The sequence below is a fragment of the Vipera ursinii genome (assembly GCF_947247035.1).
Source record: "Vipera ursinii genome assembly, chromosome: 1".
Taxonomy (NCBI): Eukaryota; Metazoa; Chordata; class Lepidosauria; order Squamata; family Viperidae; genus Vipera; species Vipera ursinii.
Genome location: NC_139512.1, coordinates 11,284,133 through 11,307,273, shown reverse-complemented (window position 1 = coordinate 11,307,273; position 23,141 = coordinate 11,284,133). Strand labels below are relative to the sequence as shown.

The 23,141-nt window shown below is 46.0% G+C and overlaps 1 protein-coding gene across 1 annotated transcript in view; it reads right to left on the bottom strand.

The window, feature by feature from the left end:
* Positions 1 to 5,834: 5,834 nt before the first annotated feature.
* LOC310640833 (scaffold attachment factor B2-like) overlaps positions 5,835 to 23,141 on the bottom strand; it is a 63,793-nt gene continuing 46,486 nt past the window's right edge. Inside the window, exons 15-19 of the mRNA XM_083363355.1 lie at positions 20,335 to 20,625; positions 18,658 to 18,795; positions 12,360 to 12,399; positions 7,974 to 8,089; positions 5,835 to 6,224 (exon numbers count right to left, since the gene is read on the bottom strand). Of these exons, the coding sequence (XP_083219481.1) occupies positions 6,098 to 6,224; positions 7,974 to 8,089; positions 12,360 to 12,399; positions 18,658 to 18,795; positions 20,335 to 20,625 (712 nt within the window). The 3' untranslated portion in view covers positions 5,835 to 6,097. The remainder of the gene's footprint in view (positions 6,225 to 7,973; positions 8,090 to 12,359; positions 12,400 to 18,657; positions 18,796 to 20,334; positions 20,626 to 23,141) is intronic.

Here is a 23,141-nt window from a genome sequence, read left to right as displayed (position 1 = left end):
GAAAACTGAAGCTTTACTATTTGCCGATAGATAAAAATGAGATATGAGATAAAGAGATTTTGGCTGAAATAATAATTCCGGTTGAGATATTGAAAATATTTGGACTTGTCTTGACAAAGGAGGAAGTAATTTTTTTTTGTTTTATTCCATTTTTATATATTTTTCTCTAATAATAATAGTAATAATAATAATAGTAATAGTAATAATAATAAAGTTGGAAGGGACCTTGGAGATCATCTAGTCCAACCCCCTGCTCAGGCAGGAAACCCTACTATTTTGAACAAATAGTTGTCTATTGTCCTACCCCACTTTTTCCTCTTTTTTACACTTTTTCTCATTTTTATATTTTTCTCAGTTTGTACGAGTTTTTTTTAATCTCTTTTATTTTAAAACCTCAATAAAAACATTATTATCAGAATTTCCAAGCCGGCCTGCAAATGGCCAGTTATGACTCTTTTTGTTTTTCCACAATTGTTTTTCAACCTTTGCTGGGGGATTTGGGGAAATGAAGTTCCACACGTTGCTGGCTGGGGAATTCTGGGAGTTGAAGTCCACACTTCTTCAAGTGGCCAAGGTTGAAAAACACTGGTTTAAATCAACCGCTCATTCAAACTAGAAACATCGTTGTAGAGAGAAGCAGGGCTGGATTATTAGGAAAAAGTAGTTAAAATTATTGAATAGATTTTTCTCCATTCTTCTGACAGTTGAAGCTATATATGGGGGAAACGGGATAGTGTCTCACCTCGCAGGATTTTTGTCAGGGTGAAATGCATGCAGCGCTTCAAAACCTCTGAAAGAAGCCAACAGAATGTCAGTGTTCAATATAACAAGGAAAAAGATTATGGGGAAAAACATTTTTTTTTACTTCTTCTTTGACCAGAAAAAATGATTTGTGGAATTTAAGTGATGCTTGACATCCATCATCCTGATTTTTTTTTAAAAGCATTTTTGAATGGAGTCCGTTTTCAGTTAGACCTTTTATTTCATTTTATTTATTATTAAACTCCTAGGCATCCCATCTCGCCGAGGCATCCTGAAGCAGCTTAGCTTGCAAATTCACTGGAAGTGGAGAGAATTAAATTATTCTCTATACATTCCAAAAAGAAAGAAAAGGAAAAAAATATATATAAAGTTGATTTAAAGGGTGTGGGGGGGGAAGCAAGATGCTCCATTGGTTAATCGTTACTGCCATCTGGTGGCTAGTTAAAGAACCGCAGGCAGGAGACGCCGACCAATGGGAGACGTTGAAAAGCAGAGATGAGGTCATCCAGTCACATAGATTTTGCATTTTGCAACTGAAAGTAGATGCATTGTGTGTTTCAGAAGGAGAAAGACATTGTTTAATGGCAGGATGTGTGTTTCAGGGCCAAAATTCCCAAATTCAACCACTAAACAACTTCAGGAAGGTTTGGTCTTAATTTTGACAGCACTGTTGGTTAGCCGAGACTCGCATCTTAACTGTTGCATATTGTGTTCTGTTTTACCATCTATCCTAGCTTGTTCCATATCTAATCCAACCTTCTGCTCAGGCAGGAAACCTTATATTAGAATAACAGAAATAACAGAATAACAAAGTTGGAAGGGACTTCGGAGGTCATCTAGTCCAACCCCCTGCTCAGGCAGGAAACCCTACACCATTTCAGACAAACGGCTGTCCAGTCCTTTAAAACTTCCAGTGTTGGAGCATTCACAGCTTCTAGAGGCAGGTTGTTCCACTGGTTAATTGTTCTAACTATGGGCAATTTCCTCCTGAGTTCCAGGTTGCTTCTCTCCTTGATTAGTTTCCATCCGTTGCTTCTTGTCCTGCCTTCAGGGGCTTTGGAGAATAGCTTGACCGCCTCTTCTTTGGGGCAAGTAAATGCTTATATTTTATTCCTTGCATTGGCCAGACCTCATCTGCATCCAGGGCTGGGCATCAGATTTGAAGATGGTGTCTGGAAAAAAAAGAGCATTCAAGGACAGAGAGGACGATCAGGAAATTAAGTTACAGGAAGAGAACACGGGAAGGTTTAATCTTCAGGGGTGGAAAAAAAAAATATCTCCAAAGGGCAGGCCCTATCTGGACCGAGATGCCCTACGCACAGTCACCCATGCGCTCCTGACCTCCCGGCTAGACTACTGCAACACTCTCTACATGGGGCTGCCCTTGAGGACCACTCGGAGGCTTCAACTGGTGCAGAATGCGGCCGCGCGAGTTGTGATGGGGGTTTCCCGATACTCCCGTGTAACACCTCTTCTCCGTGAGCTGCATTGGCTTCCAGTTGCCCTCTGGGTGAGATTCAAGGTGCTGGTGATGACCCATAAAGCTCTAAATGGCTTGGGTCCGGATTATCTAAGGCAGGGGTCTTCAAACTTGGCCCTTTGATGACTTGTGGACTTCGACTCCCAGAATTCCTCAGCCAGGCACGCTGGCTGAGGAATTCTGGGAGTTGAAGTCCACAAGTCATCAAAGGGCCAAGTTTGAAGACCCCTGATCTAAGGGAACACCTGCTGCCGGCATGAAGTTCCCTTCGTCCTGTGTGCTCCCACAGGGAGGGCCTTCTCAGGGTACCACCGGTTAAGGAATGCCGGCGGGTGATTCCCAGGGGAAGGGCGTTCTCTGTGGGCGCACCGGCCCTATGGAACCAGCTTCCCACGGAACTCAGGACTGCCCCCGACCTTCGCTCATTTCGCCGGGACTTGAAAACCTGGTTCTTTGAGCTGTTTGGCCCAGACTGAGGGGTTTTAATTTATTTAATTTAATTGGCTTTTAGTTTAACTTCAGGGACTGTAATTTAATTAATAGTTTTAACTGTTTTTAATTTTGTATGCTATGTATTTTAATTTTCCCTGTAAACCGCCCTGAGTCCTACGGGAATAGGGCGGTATATAAATTTAAATAATAAATAAAATAAATAAATAAATAAATAAATAAATAAATAAATAAAAGCAATACAGCTGGCCCTCGAGTTATGACCGCAGCGGAGCCCCAAATTTCTGTTGCTAAGTGAGACAGAAGTTAAAGGGAATTTTACCCCATTTTTACCACCTTTCCTGCCACAGTTGTTGGAGCAAAAATCACTGCGGTTGTTAAGTTAATAACACAGCTAAAGTCTGTCTGGCTTCCCCACTCACTTTGCTTGTCAGAAGTTTGCCAAAAAGATGATCGCGTGAGACGGGGACCCTGCAACTGTCATAAATATGAACTGCCAGGGGTCCGAATTTTGATCAGGTGACCACGGGCATGCTGCAACAGTCATTAAGTGTGAAAAACAGTCATTAAGACACTTTTTTTCCCAGTGCCACTGTAACCTCCCACGGTTACTAAGTGAACAGCTGTAAGCCAAGGACACCCTGTAAGGGATTTACGATATCAGGAGGGATGCTAGGAAAAAAAACTCTCACAAAGAGCTGTTGAACAGTGCAAACAAAGCCCCTTCCAGTGGTTTTATTCAAACTGTGGCTGGACAACTATCGGCGTTCCTAACTCCTAAGCAGAGCAAGGGGGTTGGTCTTGATGCTCTCAGGGGTTCCTTTCTTGTTGTAAGTTCTTAATATTTCTGCTGGCTTAAGAAATTTGTAAGGCTGCCTAGCTCTCCGACTCTGGGCAAAAAACCCATGAATGCAACTGTATAAATACATTTTTACGAAAAGCACCACCCGTCCATCGGCATAAAAACAATTTAAAATTGACAACAAAGCACATAGGTAAAGGTAAAGGTTCCCCCGCACATGCGTGCTAGTCGTTTCCAACTCTAGGGGCCGGTGCTCATCTCTGTTTCAAAGCCAAAGATCCAGTGCTTGTCCGAGGACGTCTCCGTGGTCATGTGGCCGGCATGACTGGACGCCAAAGGCACACGGAACGCTGTTACCTTCCCACCGTAGTGGTCCCTATTTTTCTACTTGCATTTTTACGTGCTTTCGAACTGCTAGGTTGGCAGAAGCTGGGACGAGTAACAGGCGCTCACTCTGCTACGCGGCACTCGGGATTCGACTCGCCAAACTGCCGACCTTCTGATCGACAAGCTCAGCGTCCTAACCCACTGAGCCACCGCACATAGGATGCGGTAAATGCACCAAACCAGGGCCTGAGGTTCAGAGCTTTTTTTGAACATGGTTTGTGCACGTGTGTGTATGTGGGGGGGGAGACCTCCATAGGGAAGTCAAAAAAGTCAAAATGGCAGCTATAACCAGTGTTCCAAGAAGCAAATGCCGTAAACAAACAAGGTTATCTCTTAGGTTCCCCTCCCTGCAGCTTAATAGACGGGATCCGGATCGAGTCTGTTCTGTCTGGTCGTACAGGCCAAGCATCAAACAGGGGGTGGGTCTGGATGACCTCTGAAGTGCCTGCCATCTTTCTACAACTGCAAGAATACACCCACTCAAATAAGCGAGGTTCCTCCTTGCCAACCACTCAAAATTTCTACGGCTTTGTTCTTCCTTCTTCTGCAGGTTTGCCTCCTCCTGTCCGTTTCAGCCGCCCAATTTTATTTCCGACAGACCCTCGAGGACTTCAAAGCAAAAGCTTCTCTTTGTAGCAGGTCAGGCTTCAAACTCGGCTTTTTGAGAGAACGTTAATAAAAAACCCCAAGATAAAATTAAAAAAAAAAATCTCGAAGGCATCTCCGTTCTTTCCTGCGTTCCTTGGAAATGCCAAATACACGGAGAAGGAAGCGATCGGCTGGATCCAAGAGCCGAATCTGCAAGCTGTGAAAGAACCCAACCTTGGTGAACCTCAGGTCCAAGCTGAAGGATCCAGGTGGACTTCCAAACGGAGAGATATGGGGGGCGGTGGGGGGGAAAGCAGAATTTTAAATAAGTATCAGACTAGTGGCTTTCAAACTTGGGCCACTTTTAAGATGGGCAGACTCCAACTCCCGGAATTCTGGGAGTTGAAGTCCACCCATCTTAAAGCATGCAGGCTAGGGGATTCTGGGAGTTGTCCACCCATTTTAAAGGAAGCTGGCTGGGGAATTCTGGGAGTTGAAGCCCACCCATTTTAAAGGAAGCTGGCTGGGGAATTCTGGGAGTTGAAGTCCACCCATTTTAAAGGAAGCTGGCTGGGGAATTCTGGGAGTTGAAGTCCACCCATTTTAAAGGAAGCTGGCTGGAGAATTCTGGGAGTTGAAGTCCATCCATTTTAAAGCATGCAGGCTGGGGGATTCTGGGAGTTGAAGTCCACCCATCTTAAAGCATGCTGGCTGGGGCATTCTGGGAGTTGAAGTCCACCCGTCTTCAAATTGCCAAGGTTAAGTAAGAAACACTGTCCCCCGAAAATCAATCTTGTCCTCTGCTTTTTCTCGTTCTTCCAAACTGTATTTTTTTTTATGTTTTTCTCTGGGTACTCTGCCCGCCTACTAACACCTAAGCTTGCCCAGCATGCTAATGCAAGGCTCAGCGCGGGCCAAACTGAATACAGATGGTCCTCTACTTACAACCCTTCAAAGTTACAACAGCCCTGAAAAGAATGACTCAAGATCGTTTTTCGCGCACTGCAGCATCCCCAAGGTCTTGTGCGTGTATTTATGACCCTTGCAGTGTCCCGGCAGTCATGTGATCGTCTTCTTTTGCGACCTTCTGACAAGCAATGTCAAGGGGGAAGCCAGACCCACTTAACGACCACCTGACTTAATTTAAAAACTGCAGTGATTCACCTGACAACTGTGGCAGAGGAGGTCGTCAAATGGGGGCCAACTCACTTAACAACTACCTTGTGTCGAAATGGAAATGTTCAGCTCGGCTGTAGTCATAAGTTGAGGATGACCTGTATTCACCCATCATCAACCTTCAAGGGAAACATTCAAGCTCATTGTTTATCAGCTGCCCCAATCTGCCCCAAAAACTCTCCAATCAGCTCAATACAGTAAAATTTATTATTTGTGGAAAATGGAATGTTTTCCTGCGAAACAACTGAGTGGTGTCCCGTTAAAAACATATCCAGAGCAGGGAGGGGGAGGGAACACACACACACAGAGACACAAAACACAACTGAGTTCACATCATCTGCAAGCTACTGTGGTGGGCTTCTGTTTCAGCAAACAACAGTTCCAAGGCCATAACCAGGGGAGCAAGAATTCCACAGAGTCCCAACAGAGTTGTGTCGGAAAAGGAAAAATCTTCAGTAACGGTGAGCGAAACGTGGGTCACCCGGCCGGGTTGTTCTATCCGGGCTTGCAAAACCGCCTGGCATATTGGGGGCTTGCGCGACCGAGTTCTGCGATCCGCCTTGTGCAAATTCTCCACGCCTGTGGGCAAAACAAAAGACAAAAGAAATAAAATAAAAAAGCAACTGCTTTAGTTCTGAAGCATCTCGCTTTCCTTTAGACAAAGAGAAGGCTGCCTGGGGTTCGCCCAGGGTCTTTAGGATGGATTCACAGTTCGGTCTAGCAGCGAAGGGACCAGGCTAGAAACCGGGAGATGGTGAGTTCTAGTCCCGACCTAGTTATGAAAGCTGGCTGGGCGACTCCGAGCCAAACACTCGGAGAGTTCTAAACCTGTCTTAAGGTATGAAAAACAGCTGGGTGGCTTTGGGCCAATCCCCAGGAGACGGGAAGTTCTAGTTCTGCCTTTGAGATGGAAGGGGCTGGGTGACTCTTAAGTCAATCATCAGGAGATGAGGAGTTCCAGTCCTGCCTTAGCCATGGAAGCCAGCAGGGTGACTTTGGGCCAATCAACAGGAGACTGTGAGTTCTAGTTCTGCCTTAGTCAAAAAATGTCAATTGGGTGACTTTGGGTCAATCACCAGGAGATGGTGAGTTCTAGTCCCACCTTAGATAAGAAAACTGGCTAGGTGCCTTTGGGTCAGTCCCTCTCAAACCAGCCAACCTCACATGGTTGTTGTGGAAAAATGGGTTGTTGAGTTATTATAATATTATTATTAATGAGAATTATTATTATTATTATTGTTGTTGTTGTCATTTTGGGGGCAAAAATGTCAAGGCTCTCCCAGTTCTTCCATTTTTCTTCTTGAATGCCCAGTCCAACCATCCAGAGATATAATAATAATAATAATAATAATAATAATAATAATAATAATAATAATAATAATAATGATGATGATGATGATGATGATAATGATAATAATAAGTAAGTTGGAAGGGACCTTGGAGGTCATCTAGTCCAACCCCTGCTCAGGCAGGAAACTCTATGCCATTTCAGGCAAATGGTTGTCCAGTCTCCTTTTAAAAACTTCCAGTATTGGAGCATTCACCACTTTTGGAGGCAGGTTGTTCCACTGGTTAATTGTTCTGACTGTCAGGAAGTTTCTCCTTAGTTTCAGGTTGCTTCTCTCCTTGATGAGTTTCCATCTGTTTTGCTTCTTGTCCTGCCTTCAGATGCTTTGGAGAATAGCTTGACTCCCTCTTCTTTGGGGCAGACCCTGAGATATCAGAAGCCTGCCATCATGTCACCCCTCGTCGTTCTCTTCATTAAACTAGACGTTCCCAATTCCAGCAACCATTCCCTATATGATGACCTCGTCCCCTGGTCATCTTTGTTGCTCTTCTCTGCACTCTTTCTAGTCTCAACCTCTTTTTTACATTGTGCGACCATAACTGGATGCAACGTTCCAAGTGTGGCCTCACCAAGGCGTTATAAAGTGATATTAACACCTCACGTAATCTTGATTCTATCTGTTAATGCAGCTTGGAAACTGGTTCATAGTTATGACAGTTGCAGGGTGACGGGGGTCTCGTGATCCCCTTTTGCGACCTTCTGACAAGCCTAAATCAATGGGAGAAGCCAGATTCACTTAAGAACCGTGTCACTAACTTAACAACTGCAGCCATTCCTTGAACAGCTGTGGCAAGAAATGTCGTGAAAGGGGGGCGGGGAGAGTTTGAAACTCACTTAACGATTGTCTGGCTCAGCAGTGGAAAAATTGGGCTTAAGTCGTGGTCGTTAAGTCAAGGATTACCTGTACGGATGTACGTGCCCCTTTCTCTCTCCAGAAAAACGGGGTCGAAAGGCGCCACTTCCTCTTTAAAGAAACTCACCGGGATGGGGGAGGGAAACCTCGGCCCCTGCTCAGCCTCCGCTCTGACCCGTAACCCGTCCAGCCGTCCCGCGAATGGCGATCGGGGGGAGGGCCAGGCCTCTCGTCAGGATGGTGCTGAAAAGAGACGGGCTAAAATCAGGTTACGAAGCTTCTCGACACAAAACGCTCCAACAACTAAAACGACGACCCCCGTTAAGGTTTAAGGGGGCAGCTCCGAGCCCTGGTGGCCCAGCGGTTACGAAGGCGGCACCGCATGCCTGCTGGGCAGGTTCGGAGGTTTCGCTTCGATGCAAAAATGCAGGGAAACCGGAAGTTGCCTTCAAGCTTGACGTTTTTATTCAGCTGGACAAAGGCGGGCTCCTCTAAAAGAGAGAAGCCCCGAATGACAAGGAATCCTGGTATTGGTTCCTTCTGGTTACATAAGCAATCCACCCAGCAAAGCTGACACGCGTAAGATAGAACAGGGCTTTCCAACCAGTGGTACGGGTACCACCTGTGGTACATTGGCACCTGGCAGGTGGTACGCGACCATCCTAGAAAAGTGGAAGTGGGGAAGGGGAATGAGCTGAACCGGTGGCAGCACCGCACAAGCCTGAGCGAGAGACGGCTGGAGCTGCAGGGCTGTCAGGGCTCAGCGGAAGCGCCAGGATCAGCACCAGGATCCAGCTGGAGCTCGGCGCTGATCCTGGCGCTTTTGCTGAGCCCAGAAGAAGCGCCCATAAGCTGGAATGTTGCAGGATCTCCAGGGTCTTGTGATTTACATTCAGATGCTTGGCAACTGATTCATATTTATGACGGTCACAGTGTCCCAGGGTCATGTGAAGTGACCAAAACACTTTTTTCTTTTTTGGTCGTCAAGTTTTTGACAGCTTGCTAGGTGGCTGGTGGTACTCGGATGCTGCCATATCCTAAAAGTGGCACAATGGGTGAAAAGGTTGAAAAGCCCTGAGATAAAAGATTTCACTCAGTAAGTCTGGCACACTGTAGGCAAGAAGGGAGAAAGCAGAAGCAGCTAAACGTGTTCCCTTTGGGGTGTTTCCCTAAGGACATCCTATGTTCCGGGGGGGGGGGGGTTAGGACATGGGGTGTTTTCCTTGCTGTCCTTTCATGGCCCTGCAACCAGGACTCTGCAAGTGCCCAAAAAGACAGCAGGGCCAGCTGCACATATTCACAATTGATACCTCCTAGGCCGTCTCCTAATTCTGAGTCAACAGGACGACTTCCCTGCAGCCTGCCAGCCGTAAAACGAGGACCTAGACTGCTGGAGGGGAGGGCGCTGGGGGGGAGGGGTGGCAACAGGCTGACTCTGTAAATTGTTTAGAGAGGGCTGTAAAGCAATGTGAAGTGGTATAAGTCTAAGTGCTATTGCTATTTTATCCCATATTCATTCATTCATTCATTCATTCATTCATTCATTCATTCAAACTATCTATCTATCTATCTCTCTATCTCTCTATCATCTATCTATCTGTCGTATCTATCTATCTATCTGTCGTATCTATCTATCTATCTATCTATCTATCTATCTATCTGTCATATCTATCTATCATCTATCTATCTATCTATCTATCTATCTATCTATCTATCTATCTATCTGTCGTATCTATCTATCTGTCGTATCTATCTATCTATTGTATCTATCTATCTATCTACAGTATCTATCGTATCTATCTTGACGCGGCCTTCCATCCATCCGGTGGTCCATAAAATGAGGACCCAGATTGTTGGAGGAGCAAGATGCTGACTCTGCAAACTGCTTAGAAAGGTTTATAAAGCACTGTGAAGCGATATATAAGTCTAAGTGCTATTGCTATTGCTATTGCTATTGCTATCCTATCCTATCCTATCCTATCCTATCCTATCCTATCCTATCCTATCCAATCCATCCATCTATCTATATCTAGTCCTTGATTTACAATCACTAGTTTAGTAGAGGAGCTGGGATGGCGTAGTGCCGTGGTGGCGAACCTATGGCACGGGTGCCACAGGTGGCACGCAGAGGTGCCCTCTCTGTGGGCACGTGCGCCATCACCCCAGTCCTAGGCCTTCAGCTGGGTTTTATAAAACCTTTTCGCTTTAGGCCTCCGGCGCCGTGTGCAAAAAAAAAACAAAAAAAAAAGGCTCAATCAATCAATTTCAACTTCTCGCAGGGGGAAAAAAAAGATACCGCAAAGTTGAAATTGATGGATTGAACTTTTTAGTCCCACCCAGTCTGCCGTTACCACCGCAGTCACGCCCACCCAATGGGCCATGCCCACCCGGTTAGAATGCAGCATTGCAAGCAAGCTGTGCCCACAGCCTGGAGTTTGATCCTGACGGGGGCTCAGGGTTGACTCAGCCTTCCATCCTTCTGAGGTTGGGTAAATGAGGACCCAGATTGCTGGGGCCAAGATGCAAACAATGCTTCTACACTAGGTGACTGACTAGCCAAAAGAGAGTGCTGCACAGGGCTATAGGGAGGGCCTACTAGCCTAAACGCTATTGCAGGGGTAGGCAACCTTGGCTCTTTTATGACTCATGGACTTCAGCTCCCAGAATTTCTGAGCCAGCTTGGCTGGCTCAGGAATTCTGGGAGTTGAAGTCCATGAGTCATAAAAGAGCCGAGGTTGCCTACCCCTGTGCTATTGCTTAAATGCTAGTCACCGCTACGTGTTTGGGGCACTCAGTCAGTGGGCCCTGCAGGTGAACACGGAAGGCCAAAAACATTTAAAAAAAACCCTCATAGTTTGAAATAAATGGTGATCCTGTCAGCCTTACATCTGTAGCAAATCCACTTTGGGTTTAATCGCCGCAGAAAGGGGGCATCTGTATTAAACAAAAGCTTTGGATAAGGAAGTTTCTAATTTCACGGTCCAATTTTTAATGGCTCATTTGCATTCTCATGTCAATGAGGGGGGCGAGGTGTAAAAAAAAACAAAAAACGCCACACGGGAGAGCAGCCCACACAGAGGCAGATGTCTAAAGACAAAGAGAGAGGTAGCCCTCGACTTACGGCCACGATGGGAGCCCAAAATCTGTTGCTAAGTGAACCTTGCCCCCATTTTATGACCTACTCTGCCACGATTGAGTCTCTGCAATTGCTAAGTTAGTAACACAGTTATTAAAAGCGGATCCGGCTTCCCCCTTGGACTTGGCTTGTCAGAAGGTCGCAAAAGGGGATCACCTGATCCGGGGGACACTGCAAACCGTCGTAAATATGAACCAGTTGGGAAGCGTCCGAATTTCAGTCACGTGACCATGGGGGTGGAGGGTGGGGGCGCTGCAACGGTCGTTAAGTGCGAAGAATGGTCACAAGTTCCTTTCTTTCAGCGCCGTTGTAACTTCAAACGGTCGCTAAATGAACGGTGGTTAAGTCGAGGACCACCTGTAAAATTGGCTTGTCCAAAAGGCAAGTTTGTGAAGGACAGGTGTGGTCTCTTACTATCTCTTCCTTTCTTGCTTCCTTCGATGGACAACGGACGTGTGGGTCACGCCCGGAACAGAGTTCGAACGAGCCCTTGTAGTCCATCTTTGACTCCAGACTTGCCCCCTTGAAATTGCAAATCCTCAACTTTAAAAACTGGGCACGGAGATTCTCCGTCATCCAGGTCTTGGTTGTCCTTCACGAGGCAACTGGAACTTCTTTGTTTTTCCTTTGAAGACGTTTCGCTTCTCATCCCAGAAGCTTCTTCAGCTCCGACTGGATGGTGGGAAATGAAAGGATTTATACTCCTTGCAGACAGCAGGTCATTTGCATCCTTTTTTAGAGAGTCGCTGAGGCCACCTGGAGGCTTATGTGCATCCTCAAGGTCACCTGAGGGGCAAATGGCCATGGAGCCTCCTTGGAGCTGCTGAAAAGACGATGGGGTAGCCTGGAGATAGACGGTGTCGTGTCCCTCCCGCTCTGTTGAGAGGGGGCTGTTCAGTTTTGACGTAGATGGCCACGTTTCGGACAGAGATGACAGCTGCTCGTTTGAAAGGGGGTCAAAGAGGCCATCTGTGTCAAAATGGAACAGCCCTCTCTGAACAGAGGGGAAGGGATACGACATCGTCCTTCTGTAGGCTACAACAGAGTCCTTTCAGCAGCTCCAAGGAGGCTCCACGGCCATTTGCACTACTCAGAGGACCCTGAGGACGCAGATAAGCCTCGGAGTGGCCTCAGCGACTCTCTAAAAGAAGGCAAATGACCAGATGTCTGCAAGAAGTATAAATCCTTCCATTCCCCACCATTCAGTCAGAACTGAAGAAGCTTCTTGGATGAGAAGCGAAACGTCTTCAAAGGGAAAAAAAGGAAGTCCAGTTGCCTCCTGGGGAAAAAAAACACCTTTGGGATAAAAACTAGGCCATTTTCGAGCAAGAGACGGGCATTTTTAACAATTCGCACCACAGTTCAAGGTAAGCATACCTGTCCGTCTCGGTCTGGCACCATTCTTGAACTTTCTCTCCTAAAAGGGGAAAAGGAAGTTATATTTATATATTTATATTTATTAAATTTTTATACCGCCCTTCTCCCGAAGGACTCAGGGTGGTATACAGGGCAATAAATATTAAAATACGAAATACAAAAATTAAAAACATTAAATAATTATGCCCGATATAATACATTACATTACATTACATTACATTATCCGCTGTGCATGTATTTATCAGAAATTTAAAATAATTACGAAGCTTAAGACAATTCCCAGCGCCATGCGGGAAAAGTGTCGATCGATACTTTTATAAACGTGCAGATGCCTTTATTTTTCTACCTGGTCAATGAAAATGTTAACACCAACTGGATTCAATCCTAGTGATTTTCAGCTCCCCTGCAAATGTGCCTGTCCAATTTTGGTCGGCAGGGTATGGAAATCTGTGTACAATATTGCCAAGAACAATATCCCAAAAAAGGGGCAAGGCCGAAACGACAAAAAAAAAAAGAAGAAGAAGAAGAAACGAATTGATTAAATTACTGAGTTAAGAATACTTTACTGGGCAAGTGTGATAAAGACACACAAGGAATTTGTCTCCGGTGCATAAGCTCTCTGAGTACGTGCCAAACAACAAAGTAATAGTAATCATAGTATCAAATAACAATCATAAGAATGATATCAATAAGATAATGGAACAGATAGAAAGGATGAAAGTAATATAGCCATATTACATTCAACTTCTTACAAAATATGGTCTCCCAATTATGAAATTAATTGTCCCACCATCACCTATACCAGGGGTCTTCACACCTGGCCCTTTTATGACTTGTGGACTTCAACTCCCAGAATTCCTCAGCCAGGCACGCGTGCCTGGCTGAGGAATTCTGGGAGTTGAAGTCCACAAGTCACGAAAGGGCCAAGTTTGAAGACCCGTGACCTATACTAAGCAGTTTCTCTCACACAGACGAGAATGTCAAGCGCGCACAAACATGGTATGACCCTATAAATGGCTCCGAAAACCCAACCCAGGGATGCTCCAATTCCTTGCTCTTTCATCTTTCGTGGGACCCCAGAAAAAAGGAGGTAAATTCTTCCACACGTAAGCGATACTTGGCTATCGCATGGAGATTCCCTTCCTGGAAAGGATTCCGGCTGTCATTCGACGGGACTGACTGTTATAGTTATTCTAAGATTTCGCTCAGGTTTGTTTGAAAACCAAAAAATGGCTTTGATGATCTTGCTAGAGAAGGAACGGATAGGCATTTCAGAATTTGGCCTTGGATTTTTTGGATTTCTTTTAAGACTCGTTAAAAGAGGCTGTGAAGCTTAAAAAAGTTAAGATATTAGCTGTCCTATGTTTAAGAGAGTAAGAGTAAGAGATTTAATTGAGTAAAAGATTACAAGCTGTCCTCGACATACGACCGCAAATGAGCCCAAAATTTCTGTTGGCTCGGCAAAGCAATTGTTAAAGTGTGTATTGCCCTATTTTACCACCTTTTTTTTTTGTGCTACGGTTAAGTGAATCACTGAAGTTGTTAAATGAATCGTGTGGTTGTTAAGCATTATCTAGCCACTGTTGGAAGCCAGCTGGGAAGGTTATAAATGGTGATTACCTGGAGCCAGGGACAATGCAACTGTCATAAATATGAGTCAGTTGCCAAGTCATCTGAATTTTGATCACATGACCACGGGGGATGCTCTGACAGTCGTTAAGTATGAAAAAACAGCTGTGACTTTTTCCAGTGTCTGTTGTAACCCCAGACAGTCCCTATACCTGGCCAGACAGGCCTGGCCTGTTGGGGGATTGGTGGGGTTTTTTATGGTTATTTTAATATTGGTATTTACTGTTTTTAGTGGGCATATATTTAATTCTTTTTAACTTTTGTAACTTTATATTTTTTATTCTTGCCCTGTTCACCGCCCTGAGTCCTTCGGGAGAAGGGCGGTATATAAATAAAATAATAATAATAATAATAATAATAATTATTATTATTATTATTATTATTATTATTATTATTATTATTATTATTATTATTATTATTATTATTATCCCCTTCATGGATTACTGCCTTGTCGTGGCGAAGGGGCTTGCGTAATTCAATGAAGCTATGAGCTATGCCGTGCAGGGCCACCCAAGACGGACAGGTCATAGCCGAGAGTTCTGACAAAACGTGATCCACTGGAGAAGGAAATGGCAACCCACTCCAGTATCTTTGCCATGAAAACCCTATGGACAGTACCAAAAGGCAAAACGATATGACGCTGGAAGATGAGCCCCTCAGGTCGGAAGGTGTCCAATATGCTACTGGGGAAGAGCAGAGGGCTAGTACTAGTAGCGCCAGAAAGAATGAAGCGACTGGGCCAAAGCCGAAAGGACGCTCAGCTGTGGATGTGTCTGGTGGTGAAAGGAAAGTCCGATGCTGTAAAGATTTTTTCTCCATAGGAACCTGGAATGTAAGATCCATGAATCAAGGAAAGCTGGACGTGGTGAAACAAGAGATGACAAGACTGAACATCGACATCTTAGGTATCAGCGAACTAAAATGGACAGGAATGGGTGAATTTAATTCAGATGACCATCAGGTATACTACTGCGGACAAGAATCCCTCAGAAGAAATGGAGTAGCCTTCATAGTCAATAAAAGAGTAGGAAAAGCAATACTAGGATACAATCCTCAAAATGACAGAATGATCTCAGTTCGAATCCAAGGCAAACCATTCAATATCACAGTAGTCCAAGTCTATGCCCCAACCACCAGTGCTGAAGAGGATGAAATTGACCGGTTCTATGAAGCCCTACAGCACCTTATAGAACTAACACCCAAAAATGATGTCCTTATCATCATGGGGGATTGGAATGCTAAAGTAGGAAGCCAAAAGATAAGCGGAATAACAGGCAAGTTTGGCCTTGGAGTACAAAATGAAGCAGGGCACAGGCTGATAGAATTTTGTCAAGAGAATACGATGGTCATAGCAAACACTCTTTTCCAACAACCCAAGAGACGGCTCTACACATGGACATCACCAGACGGTCAACACAGAAATCAGATTGACTATATGCTCTGCAGCCAAAGATGGAGAAGCTCCATACAGTCAGTAAAAACAAGACCAGGAGCTGACTGTGGCTCAGACCATGAGCTTCTCCTTGCAAAGTTTAGGCTTAAACTGAAGAAAGTAGGGAAAAGCACTAGGCCACTCAGGTATGAATTAAATCATATCCCTGTTGAATATACAGTAGAGGTGACAAATAGATTTAAGGAATTAGATCTGATAGACAGAGTGCCTGAAGAACTATGGACAGAGGTTCGCGACATTGTACAACAGGTAGCAACCAAAACCATCCCAAAGAAAAAGAAATGCAAGAAAGCAAAATGGCTGTCTGAGGAAGCTTTGCAAATAGCTGAGGAAAGGAGGGAAGCGAAAGGCAAGGGAGAAAAACATAGATATGCCCAATTGAATGCAGAATTCCAGAGAATAGCTAGAAGAGATAAGAATGCCTTCTTAAATGAACAGTGCAAAGAAATAGAAGAAAACAATAGAATAGGGAGGACCAGAGATCTTTTCAAGAAAATTGGAGAGATGAAGGGAACGTTTAATGCAAAAATGGGCATGATAAAGGACCAAAATGGTAGGGACCTAACAGAGGCAGAAGAGATTAAGAAGAGGTGGCAAAATTACACAGAAGAACTATACAAGAATGAGCTTAACGTCCCAGATAATCACAATGAGTTGGTCACTGACCTCGAGCCAGACATCCTAGAATGTGAAGTGAAGTGGGCCTTAGAAAAGCTGAGCAACAACAAAGCTAGTGGAGGTGACAGTATTCCAGCTGAGCTGTTCAAAATCTTAAAAGACAGTGCAGTAAAAGTGCTACACTCAATCTGCCAGCAAATTTGGAAAACTCAACAGTGGCCACAGGATTGGAAAAGATCAGTTTACATCCCAATTCCAAAGAAGGGCAGTGCCAAAGAATGTTCAAACTATCGCACCATTGCACTCATTTCTCATGCTAGTAAAGTCATGCTTAAAATCCTACAAGCTAGACTTCAGCAGTATGTGGATCGAGAACTACCAGAAGTACAGGCAGGATTTCGAAGAGGCAGAGGAACTAGAGATCAAATTGCCAACATACGCTGGATCATGGAGAAAGCTAGGGAGTTCCAGAAAAACATCTACTTCTGCTTCATTGACTATGCTAAAGCCTTTGATTGTGTGGATCATAACAAACTGTGGCAAGTTCTTAAAGAGATGGGAGTACCAGACCATCTTATTTGTCTCTTGAAAAACTTATATGCGGGTCAAGAAGCAACAGTGAGAACTGGACATGGAACCACTGATTGGTTCAAAATTGGGAAAGGAGTCCGGCAAGGCTGTATACTGTCGCCCTGCCTATTTAACTTATATGCAGAGCACATCATGAGAAAGGCAGGGCTAGATGATTCAAAAGTTGGAATTAAGATTGCCGGAAGAAATATCAACAACCTAAGATACGCAGATGATACCACTCTAATGGCAGAAAGTGAAGAAGAACTAAAGAGCCTCTTGTTGCGGGTGAAGCAGGAGAGTGCAAAACTTGGGTTGAAACTTAACATTAAGAAAACCAAGATCATGGCATCTGGCCCTCTCAATTCCTGGCAAATAGATGGGGAAGAAATGGAGGTAGTGACAGATTTTATTTTCCTGGGCTCCAAGATCACTGCAGATGGGGACTGTAGCCAAGAAATTAAAAGACGCTTGCTCCTCGGAAGGAAAGCCATGGCAAATCTAGACAGCACACTAAAAAGCAGAGACATCACCCTGTCAACAAAAGTGCGTATAGTCAAGGCTATGGTCTTCCCAGTTGCAATGTATGGCAGTGAAAGTTGGACCATAAGAAAGGCTGAGCGCCAAAGAATTGAGGCCTTTGAACTGTGGTGCTGGAGAAGACTCCTGCGAGTCCCTTGGACTGCAAGGCGATCAAATCGGTCAGTCCTAGAGGAGATCAATCCTGACTGCTCTTTAGAAGGCCAGATCCTGAAGCTAAAACTCAAATACTTTGGCCACCTAATGAGAAGGAAGGACTCACTGGAGAAGAGCCTAATGCTGGGAAAGATTGAGGGCAAGAGAAGAAGGGGACGACAGAGAATGAGGTGGCTGGATGGAGTCACTGAAGCAGTAGGCGTGAGCTTAAATGGACTCCAGAAGATGGTAGAGGACAGGAAGGCCTGGAGGAATGTTGTCCAGAGGGTCGCGATGGGTCGGACACGACTTCGCAGCTAACAACAACATTATTATTATCATTATTATTATTATTATTATTATTATTATACCAGGGGTAGGCAACCTTGGCTCTTTTATGAGTCATGGACTTAGGAATTCTGGGAGTTGAAGTCCATGAGTCACAAAAGAGCCAAGGTCGCCTACCCCTGCCCTATACATGAAGGCTATTGCTAAGCACATTGGATTTGTGCTTAGATTGTAAGCCGCCCTGAGTCTTCGGAGAAGGGCGGGATATAAATGGGATTAAAATAAAATAAATAAATACAAACGGTTGTTAAGTCAAGGACTGATTATATCTGACTATGTATCTGCACTGAAGAAAGTTAGAAGTCTTTTCCCTGTTTCTCCGCCCCCCCGCCACCTCTTTTACTCCCCCACATTTTAAACTCCTTTTTGAATTTATTTATTTTTAACCTCTGCTCCTTTTTACTGGCAGTTATTCTGTATGTTAAATTTTTTTTCTGGAAACACAGTAAAGTTTATTAAGAAAAGAAAAGGGCCCAGCCGTCAAGTCACCGAGCCGTCAAAAGGCCAATGGGACCCTCTCCATTCCAGGTATCCAAAGGAAGACAAATAAGGGCATGTTCAACGTTTGCACAGTTTCAGCAAGAAATAACTGAACGAAAGGTCCGAGTTCCAGCCGTAACTCGCGGGACGAAAATGTCCTTTGCCCTGTGGCCTGCAAGAATGCCGCTGGAGGCGCTGAACTCGAATAAACCACCACTGATTAGCTAATAAAACCAAAGGTTACCGTTCGGGTTAATGCAAAAGGCTGACGTGGAAGAAGGCCGGCGTGCAACGACTTCCACAAGAAACGGGACGATGACGATGGCGAGGAGTTGAGGGTTTTAATAAATGGACGGTCACCTTGACGCTCTTGAACGCCTCAAGGCATTTTTTAATTCTCGACCAGACTTTGGAAGCCCCGGGCGAAACGGCTGCAGAGTTGCGCCTTCAGGCTGGCCAACTCGTCCCTCGTTTGGTTTGTGCGTTGAGAGCCCCGAAGCTAGAAGGAAGGGCACGGCTACCTACCTGTCCCCGAAGTGGTCTTGGTAGCGGCCACGATCTCTGTGATCGAAGCCGTGGAAGCGATCCTGCCGGCTGAAGTCCGAATGGTATCGGTCATCCATGGCCATCCGCTTTGGTTCTGGCCAGTAGCCATCGTCACGGCTGCAAAGAGTCCAGATTCAACAGGTTATCAGCGCCCCGGTTCCAGACAAGACTTGGGTTACCGTTACAGCAATTTATTTTGAAGCTTTGTGTTTACTTTTTAGAGGTTTGGCCTGTCTTTATTCAGTAACTCAAGAAAGCCAACGTGCATAATATTACACCTCTGCTCCGTGAGCTGCACTGGCTTCCAGTTGCCTTCCGGGTGAAATTCAAGGTGCTGGTGATGACATACAAAGCCCTACATGGCATGGGTCCGGATTACCTACGGGAGCACCTACTGCCGGCGTCAACTTCCCTCCGTCCTGTACGTTCCCACAGAGAGGGCCTCCTCAGGGTACCACCGGTCAGAGAATGTCGGCTGGTGACCCCCAGGGGGAGAGCATTCTCGGTGGGTGCACCAATCCTTTGGAACCGCTTACCGGCTGAACTCCGGATGGCCCCCGAACTTCGCTCCTTCCGGCGTGATCTAAAAACTTATCTATTCGAACAAGCTGGCCTGGCCTGATGGGTTTGGGTTCTAACATTATTTTAACTAACCTACAACATTGGGCAGAATCATTTAACTTTAAATCTTGTAACCTGTATTCTTATTTTAATTGCCCTGTACACCGCCCTGAGTCCTTCAGGAGAAGGGCGGTATATAAATCAAATAAATAAATAATATGCCTTCCTTTTTCTCCACAAAGCTCCTGTGAGGTGGGATGGGCTGAGAGAAGAGAGAGGAGAGGGACCGGCCCAAAGTCATCCAATAAGCTTTCATACAGAATAAGAGTTGGAAGGGACCTTGGAGGTCTTCTAGTCCAACCCTTTGCTCCAGCCATTCCACACAGTTATTCAGTCTCTTCTTAAAAACCTCCAGTGTTGGAGCACCCACAACTTCTGGAGGCAGGTTGTTCCACTGGCTAATTGTTCTCCCTGTCAGAAAATTTCTCCTTAGTTCCAGGTTGCTTCTCTCCTTGGTTAGTTTCCATCCGTTGCTTCTTCTCCTGCCTTCAGGCGCTTTGGGGAATAGCTTGAACCCCACCCTCACCCTCTTCTATGTGGCAGCCCTTTATGACATCAACCCTAGTCTTTTTGTGGACCAGACTAGACATACCCAATTCCTGCAGATATTCTTCCTACGTTTTGGCCTTCACTCCCCTGATCATCTTTGTTGCTCTTCTCTGCACTCTTTCCAGACTCTCAAACATCTTTATTTATAACACGGTGACCAGAACTGGATGCCGGATTCCAAGGGTGGCCTTGCCAAGGCCTTGTAAAGCGGGACTAACGCTTCACGTGATCTTGATTCTGCCCCTCTGTTAAGGCAGCCTCGGGCTGCGTTGGCTTTTTTTTTTTTTTTGGTTAATAATGTTAGGGCCAACAGATTGCAGGGTCAGAGCTGAAAAGAGCAGGGGACAAAATGCCCACAAGGTAGAACGCTTACAAAACCGGCAGGCAGTTAACAGAAGCTCCGAGTTTGACTTCAACGCAAAGAACAGCCAGTTGCCATGTCGGCGCTCCTGCCTTACAAGCTGACACACTCTCTCTCTCTCTCACCGTCCGTCGTGGTAGGGCCTCCGCAAGGCCGAGCGGCGCTCCTGCTCGTAGCGCAGCTGCTCCTGCTGCCGCCGCAGCTCCTCCCGCTCCCGGTGGATGCGCTCCTGCTCCCTGCGCCGCTCCTGCTCGATGCGCATCCGCTCCCGCTCCAGCCTCTCCCGCTCCATTCGCTCCCGCTCCAGCCGTTGCTTCTGGATGTGCAGCCGTTCCCGCTCCTTTTGCAGCCGCTGCCTTTCGTCCGACTCTGGGGCCTCCTGGGAGTGCTGGTCCCGCTCCTTCCGCTCCCGTTCCCTGGGTTCACACACGGAAAGGGAGAGAGAGGCGGTTTGTGCCGGGGAAGATGGCAAGGCTGAATCTTAGCAAGAGACTAAAACAATCTGGCCCGTGCGGTTGTCCCAGAGATGGTGAGGGATCGGCCCCTGCTGCCCTGGCCCTTCCCAGCCTGGCTGGTGCAACCCAGGATAATAATAATAATAATAATAATAATAATAATAATAATAATAATAATAATAATAATAATAATAATAATAATATAAAGTTGGAAGGGACCTTGGAGGTCATCTAGTCCAACCCCCTGCTCAGGCAGGAAACCCTACACCATTTCAGACAAATGGCTGTGCAGTCTCTTCTTAAAAACCTCCAGTGTTGGAGCATTCACCACCTCTGGAGGCAGGTTGTTCCACTGGTTAATTGTTCTAACTGTCAGGAAGTTTCTCCTTAGTTCTAGGTTGCTTCTCTCCTTGACTAGTTTCCATCCGTTGCTTCTTGTCCTGCCTTCAGGCGCTTTGGAGAATAGCTTGACTCCCTCTTCTTTGTGGCAGCCCCTGAGATACTGGAAGACCGCTGTCATGTCTCCCCTCACCCTTCTCTTCATTAAACTACACATTCCCACAACCCACACAGTGCAGGCAGGTCTGAGCGCCGTGGCCGCCGGCCCGACTCTCCGAGCAGCCAGCGCAGGCAGAGGCGCGAGGAGGGGGAGGCACGCGATCCAGATGCGTCGGGCAGCCCCCCCAACCGCCCCATCTCTGGGCAAAGCTCCTCCAGTGGACCAGACCCCAGCACCCACCCTAGAACCACACCCCTCTGCTGGAAACCCCTGGCTCTCCCAACCAGCCTGGCAGGCGCTCCCCCCCCTCCCGACGTGAGAGACATCAAACTGGCCAGCCCCACCCAGCCACACCCGACGTCAACGCTGCTAACTTCGGGCGTTTTTGCACTGACCACAGATGGAGACGCAGCCGTTTTCTTCTTTTTTGCTTTTAGAGTTAATGATGCTTTGTGGGGAGGGGGAAATGTGCGCGAGAATCTAGCTAGACATAATAACACGGGGCCTAGTGTGAAAACCAAGGTTGAAATAAGAGATGATAAGAATTGGGCTGGAAAGCTGGAGGGAAAACCCGTGTCTCAAACTAATTGGGGAATGGGATTTATGACTGTTAACTGGAGGAGGGAATTGTGCTTTGATACTATGTGCTGGGGGGGGATTTAGTTTTTGGCTTTGACTATGTTAGTGCCGATGCTATGCTACTCAAATAAAGATTCTTTAAGGCAGGACTTTCCAACCAGTGATACGGGTACCACCTGTGGTACGTTGGCACCTGGCAGGTGGTACGAGACCATCCTAGAAAAGTGGTAGCGGGGGAGGGGAATGAGCTGAACTGGTGGCAGCACCGCACAAGCCTGAGCGAGAGACGGCTGGAGCTGCAGGGCTATCGGCTCAGCGGAAGCTCCAGGATCAGCGCCAGGATCCAGCTGGAGCTTGGCGTTGATCCTGGTGCTTCTGAGCCCAGAAGAAGCGCCGATCAGCTGGAATGTTGCAGCATTTCCAGGGTCTTGGGATTTACATTCAGATGCTTGGCAAATGATTCATATTTATGACGGTCACAGTGTCTCAGGGTCATGTGACGTGACCAAAACCTGCAGCAGCCACCCAGCGGGAGGGGGACGGGGGAAAATAAAAACCAAACACCCCCACCCCACCCCCACTGCCAATCCTCACAACAATGAAAACCTCAGACAGGAGGAAGAGCGCTGCCGGGCGGGCACGCAGGCGTCTTGCTCGGCTGTGGCTTGAGGGGCACTTTTTTCAATGCCATTGTAACTTCGAACAGTCACTAAGCGAACTGTTGTAAGTCGAGGGCCACCTGCAGTTCATCACTTTTTTCCTTTTTTTTTTTTTGGGTCTGTTAGACATATGGTGATAGCCTACAATGTTGGGTTGAAAATATATAAGCCATGATGTTGTGACTTTAAAATGTTAATTGGCCAATGGGTGTGTAAGTGTTCTCATGGCCATAAGAGGGAGCTAGTAACGTAGCTTCTCTCTCTCTCTGAATTCACTGCTCTCTACTATTACTGTTTTTGCTCTATTTTGCTGTACTGTTGGTTTACTACTGTGATAAAGCTGAACTGTGTATTGACCTCTGGACCGGTCAGAAGACTTTGTATTTTGGATTACTCCTTGGACTGTTGCTATTGTGTATGACCTGGACTGTTTCTTTTTGACCGTGCATTTTTTGTTCTTACACCACCTCAAAAGTAAAATACTTTTTGTTCTTCACAACTCAGTGTACTCTTGTGGTTACTGTGTGACTCTTACTGCTCTCAGTACCCTTCCTTGTCTGTGCAACTCCTTGGTAGCACAAGGAGCCCTCTGCACAACAATACCTAACATGGTTTTTGACCCCTTGCTAGGCGACTGGTGGTACTCGGATGTTGCCCTATCCTAAAAGTGGTACAACGGGTGAAATGGTTGAAAAGCCCTGATTTAAGGTAAACAATGCCTCGAAGTTCTTTGAAGAGTT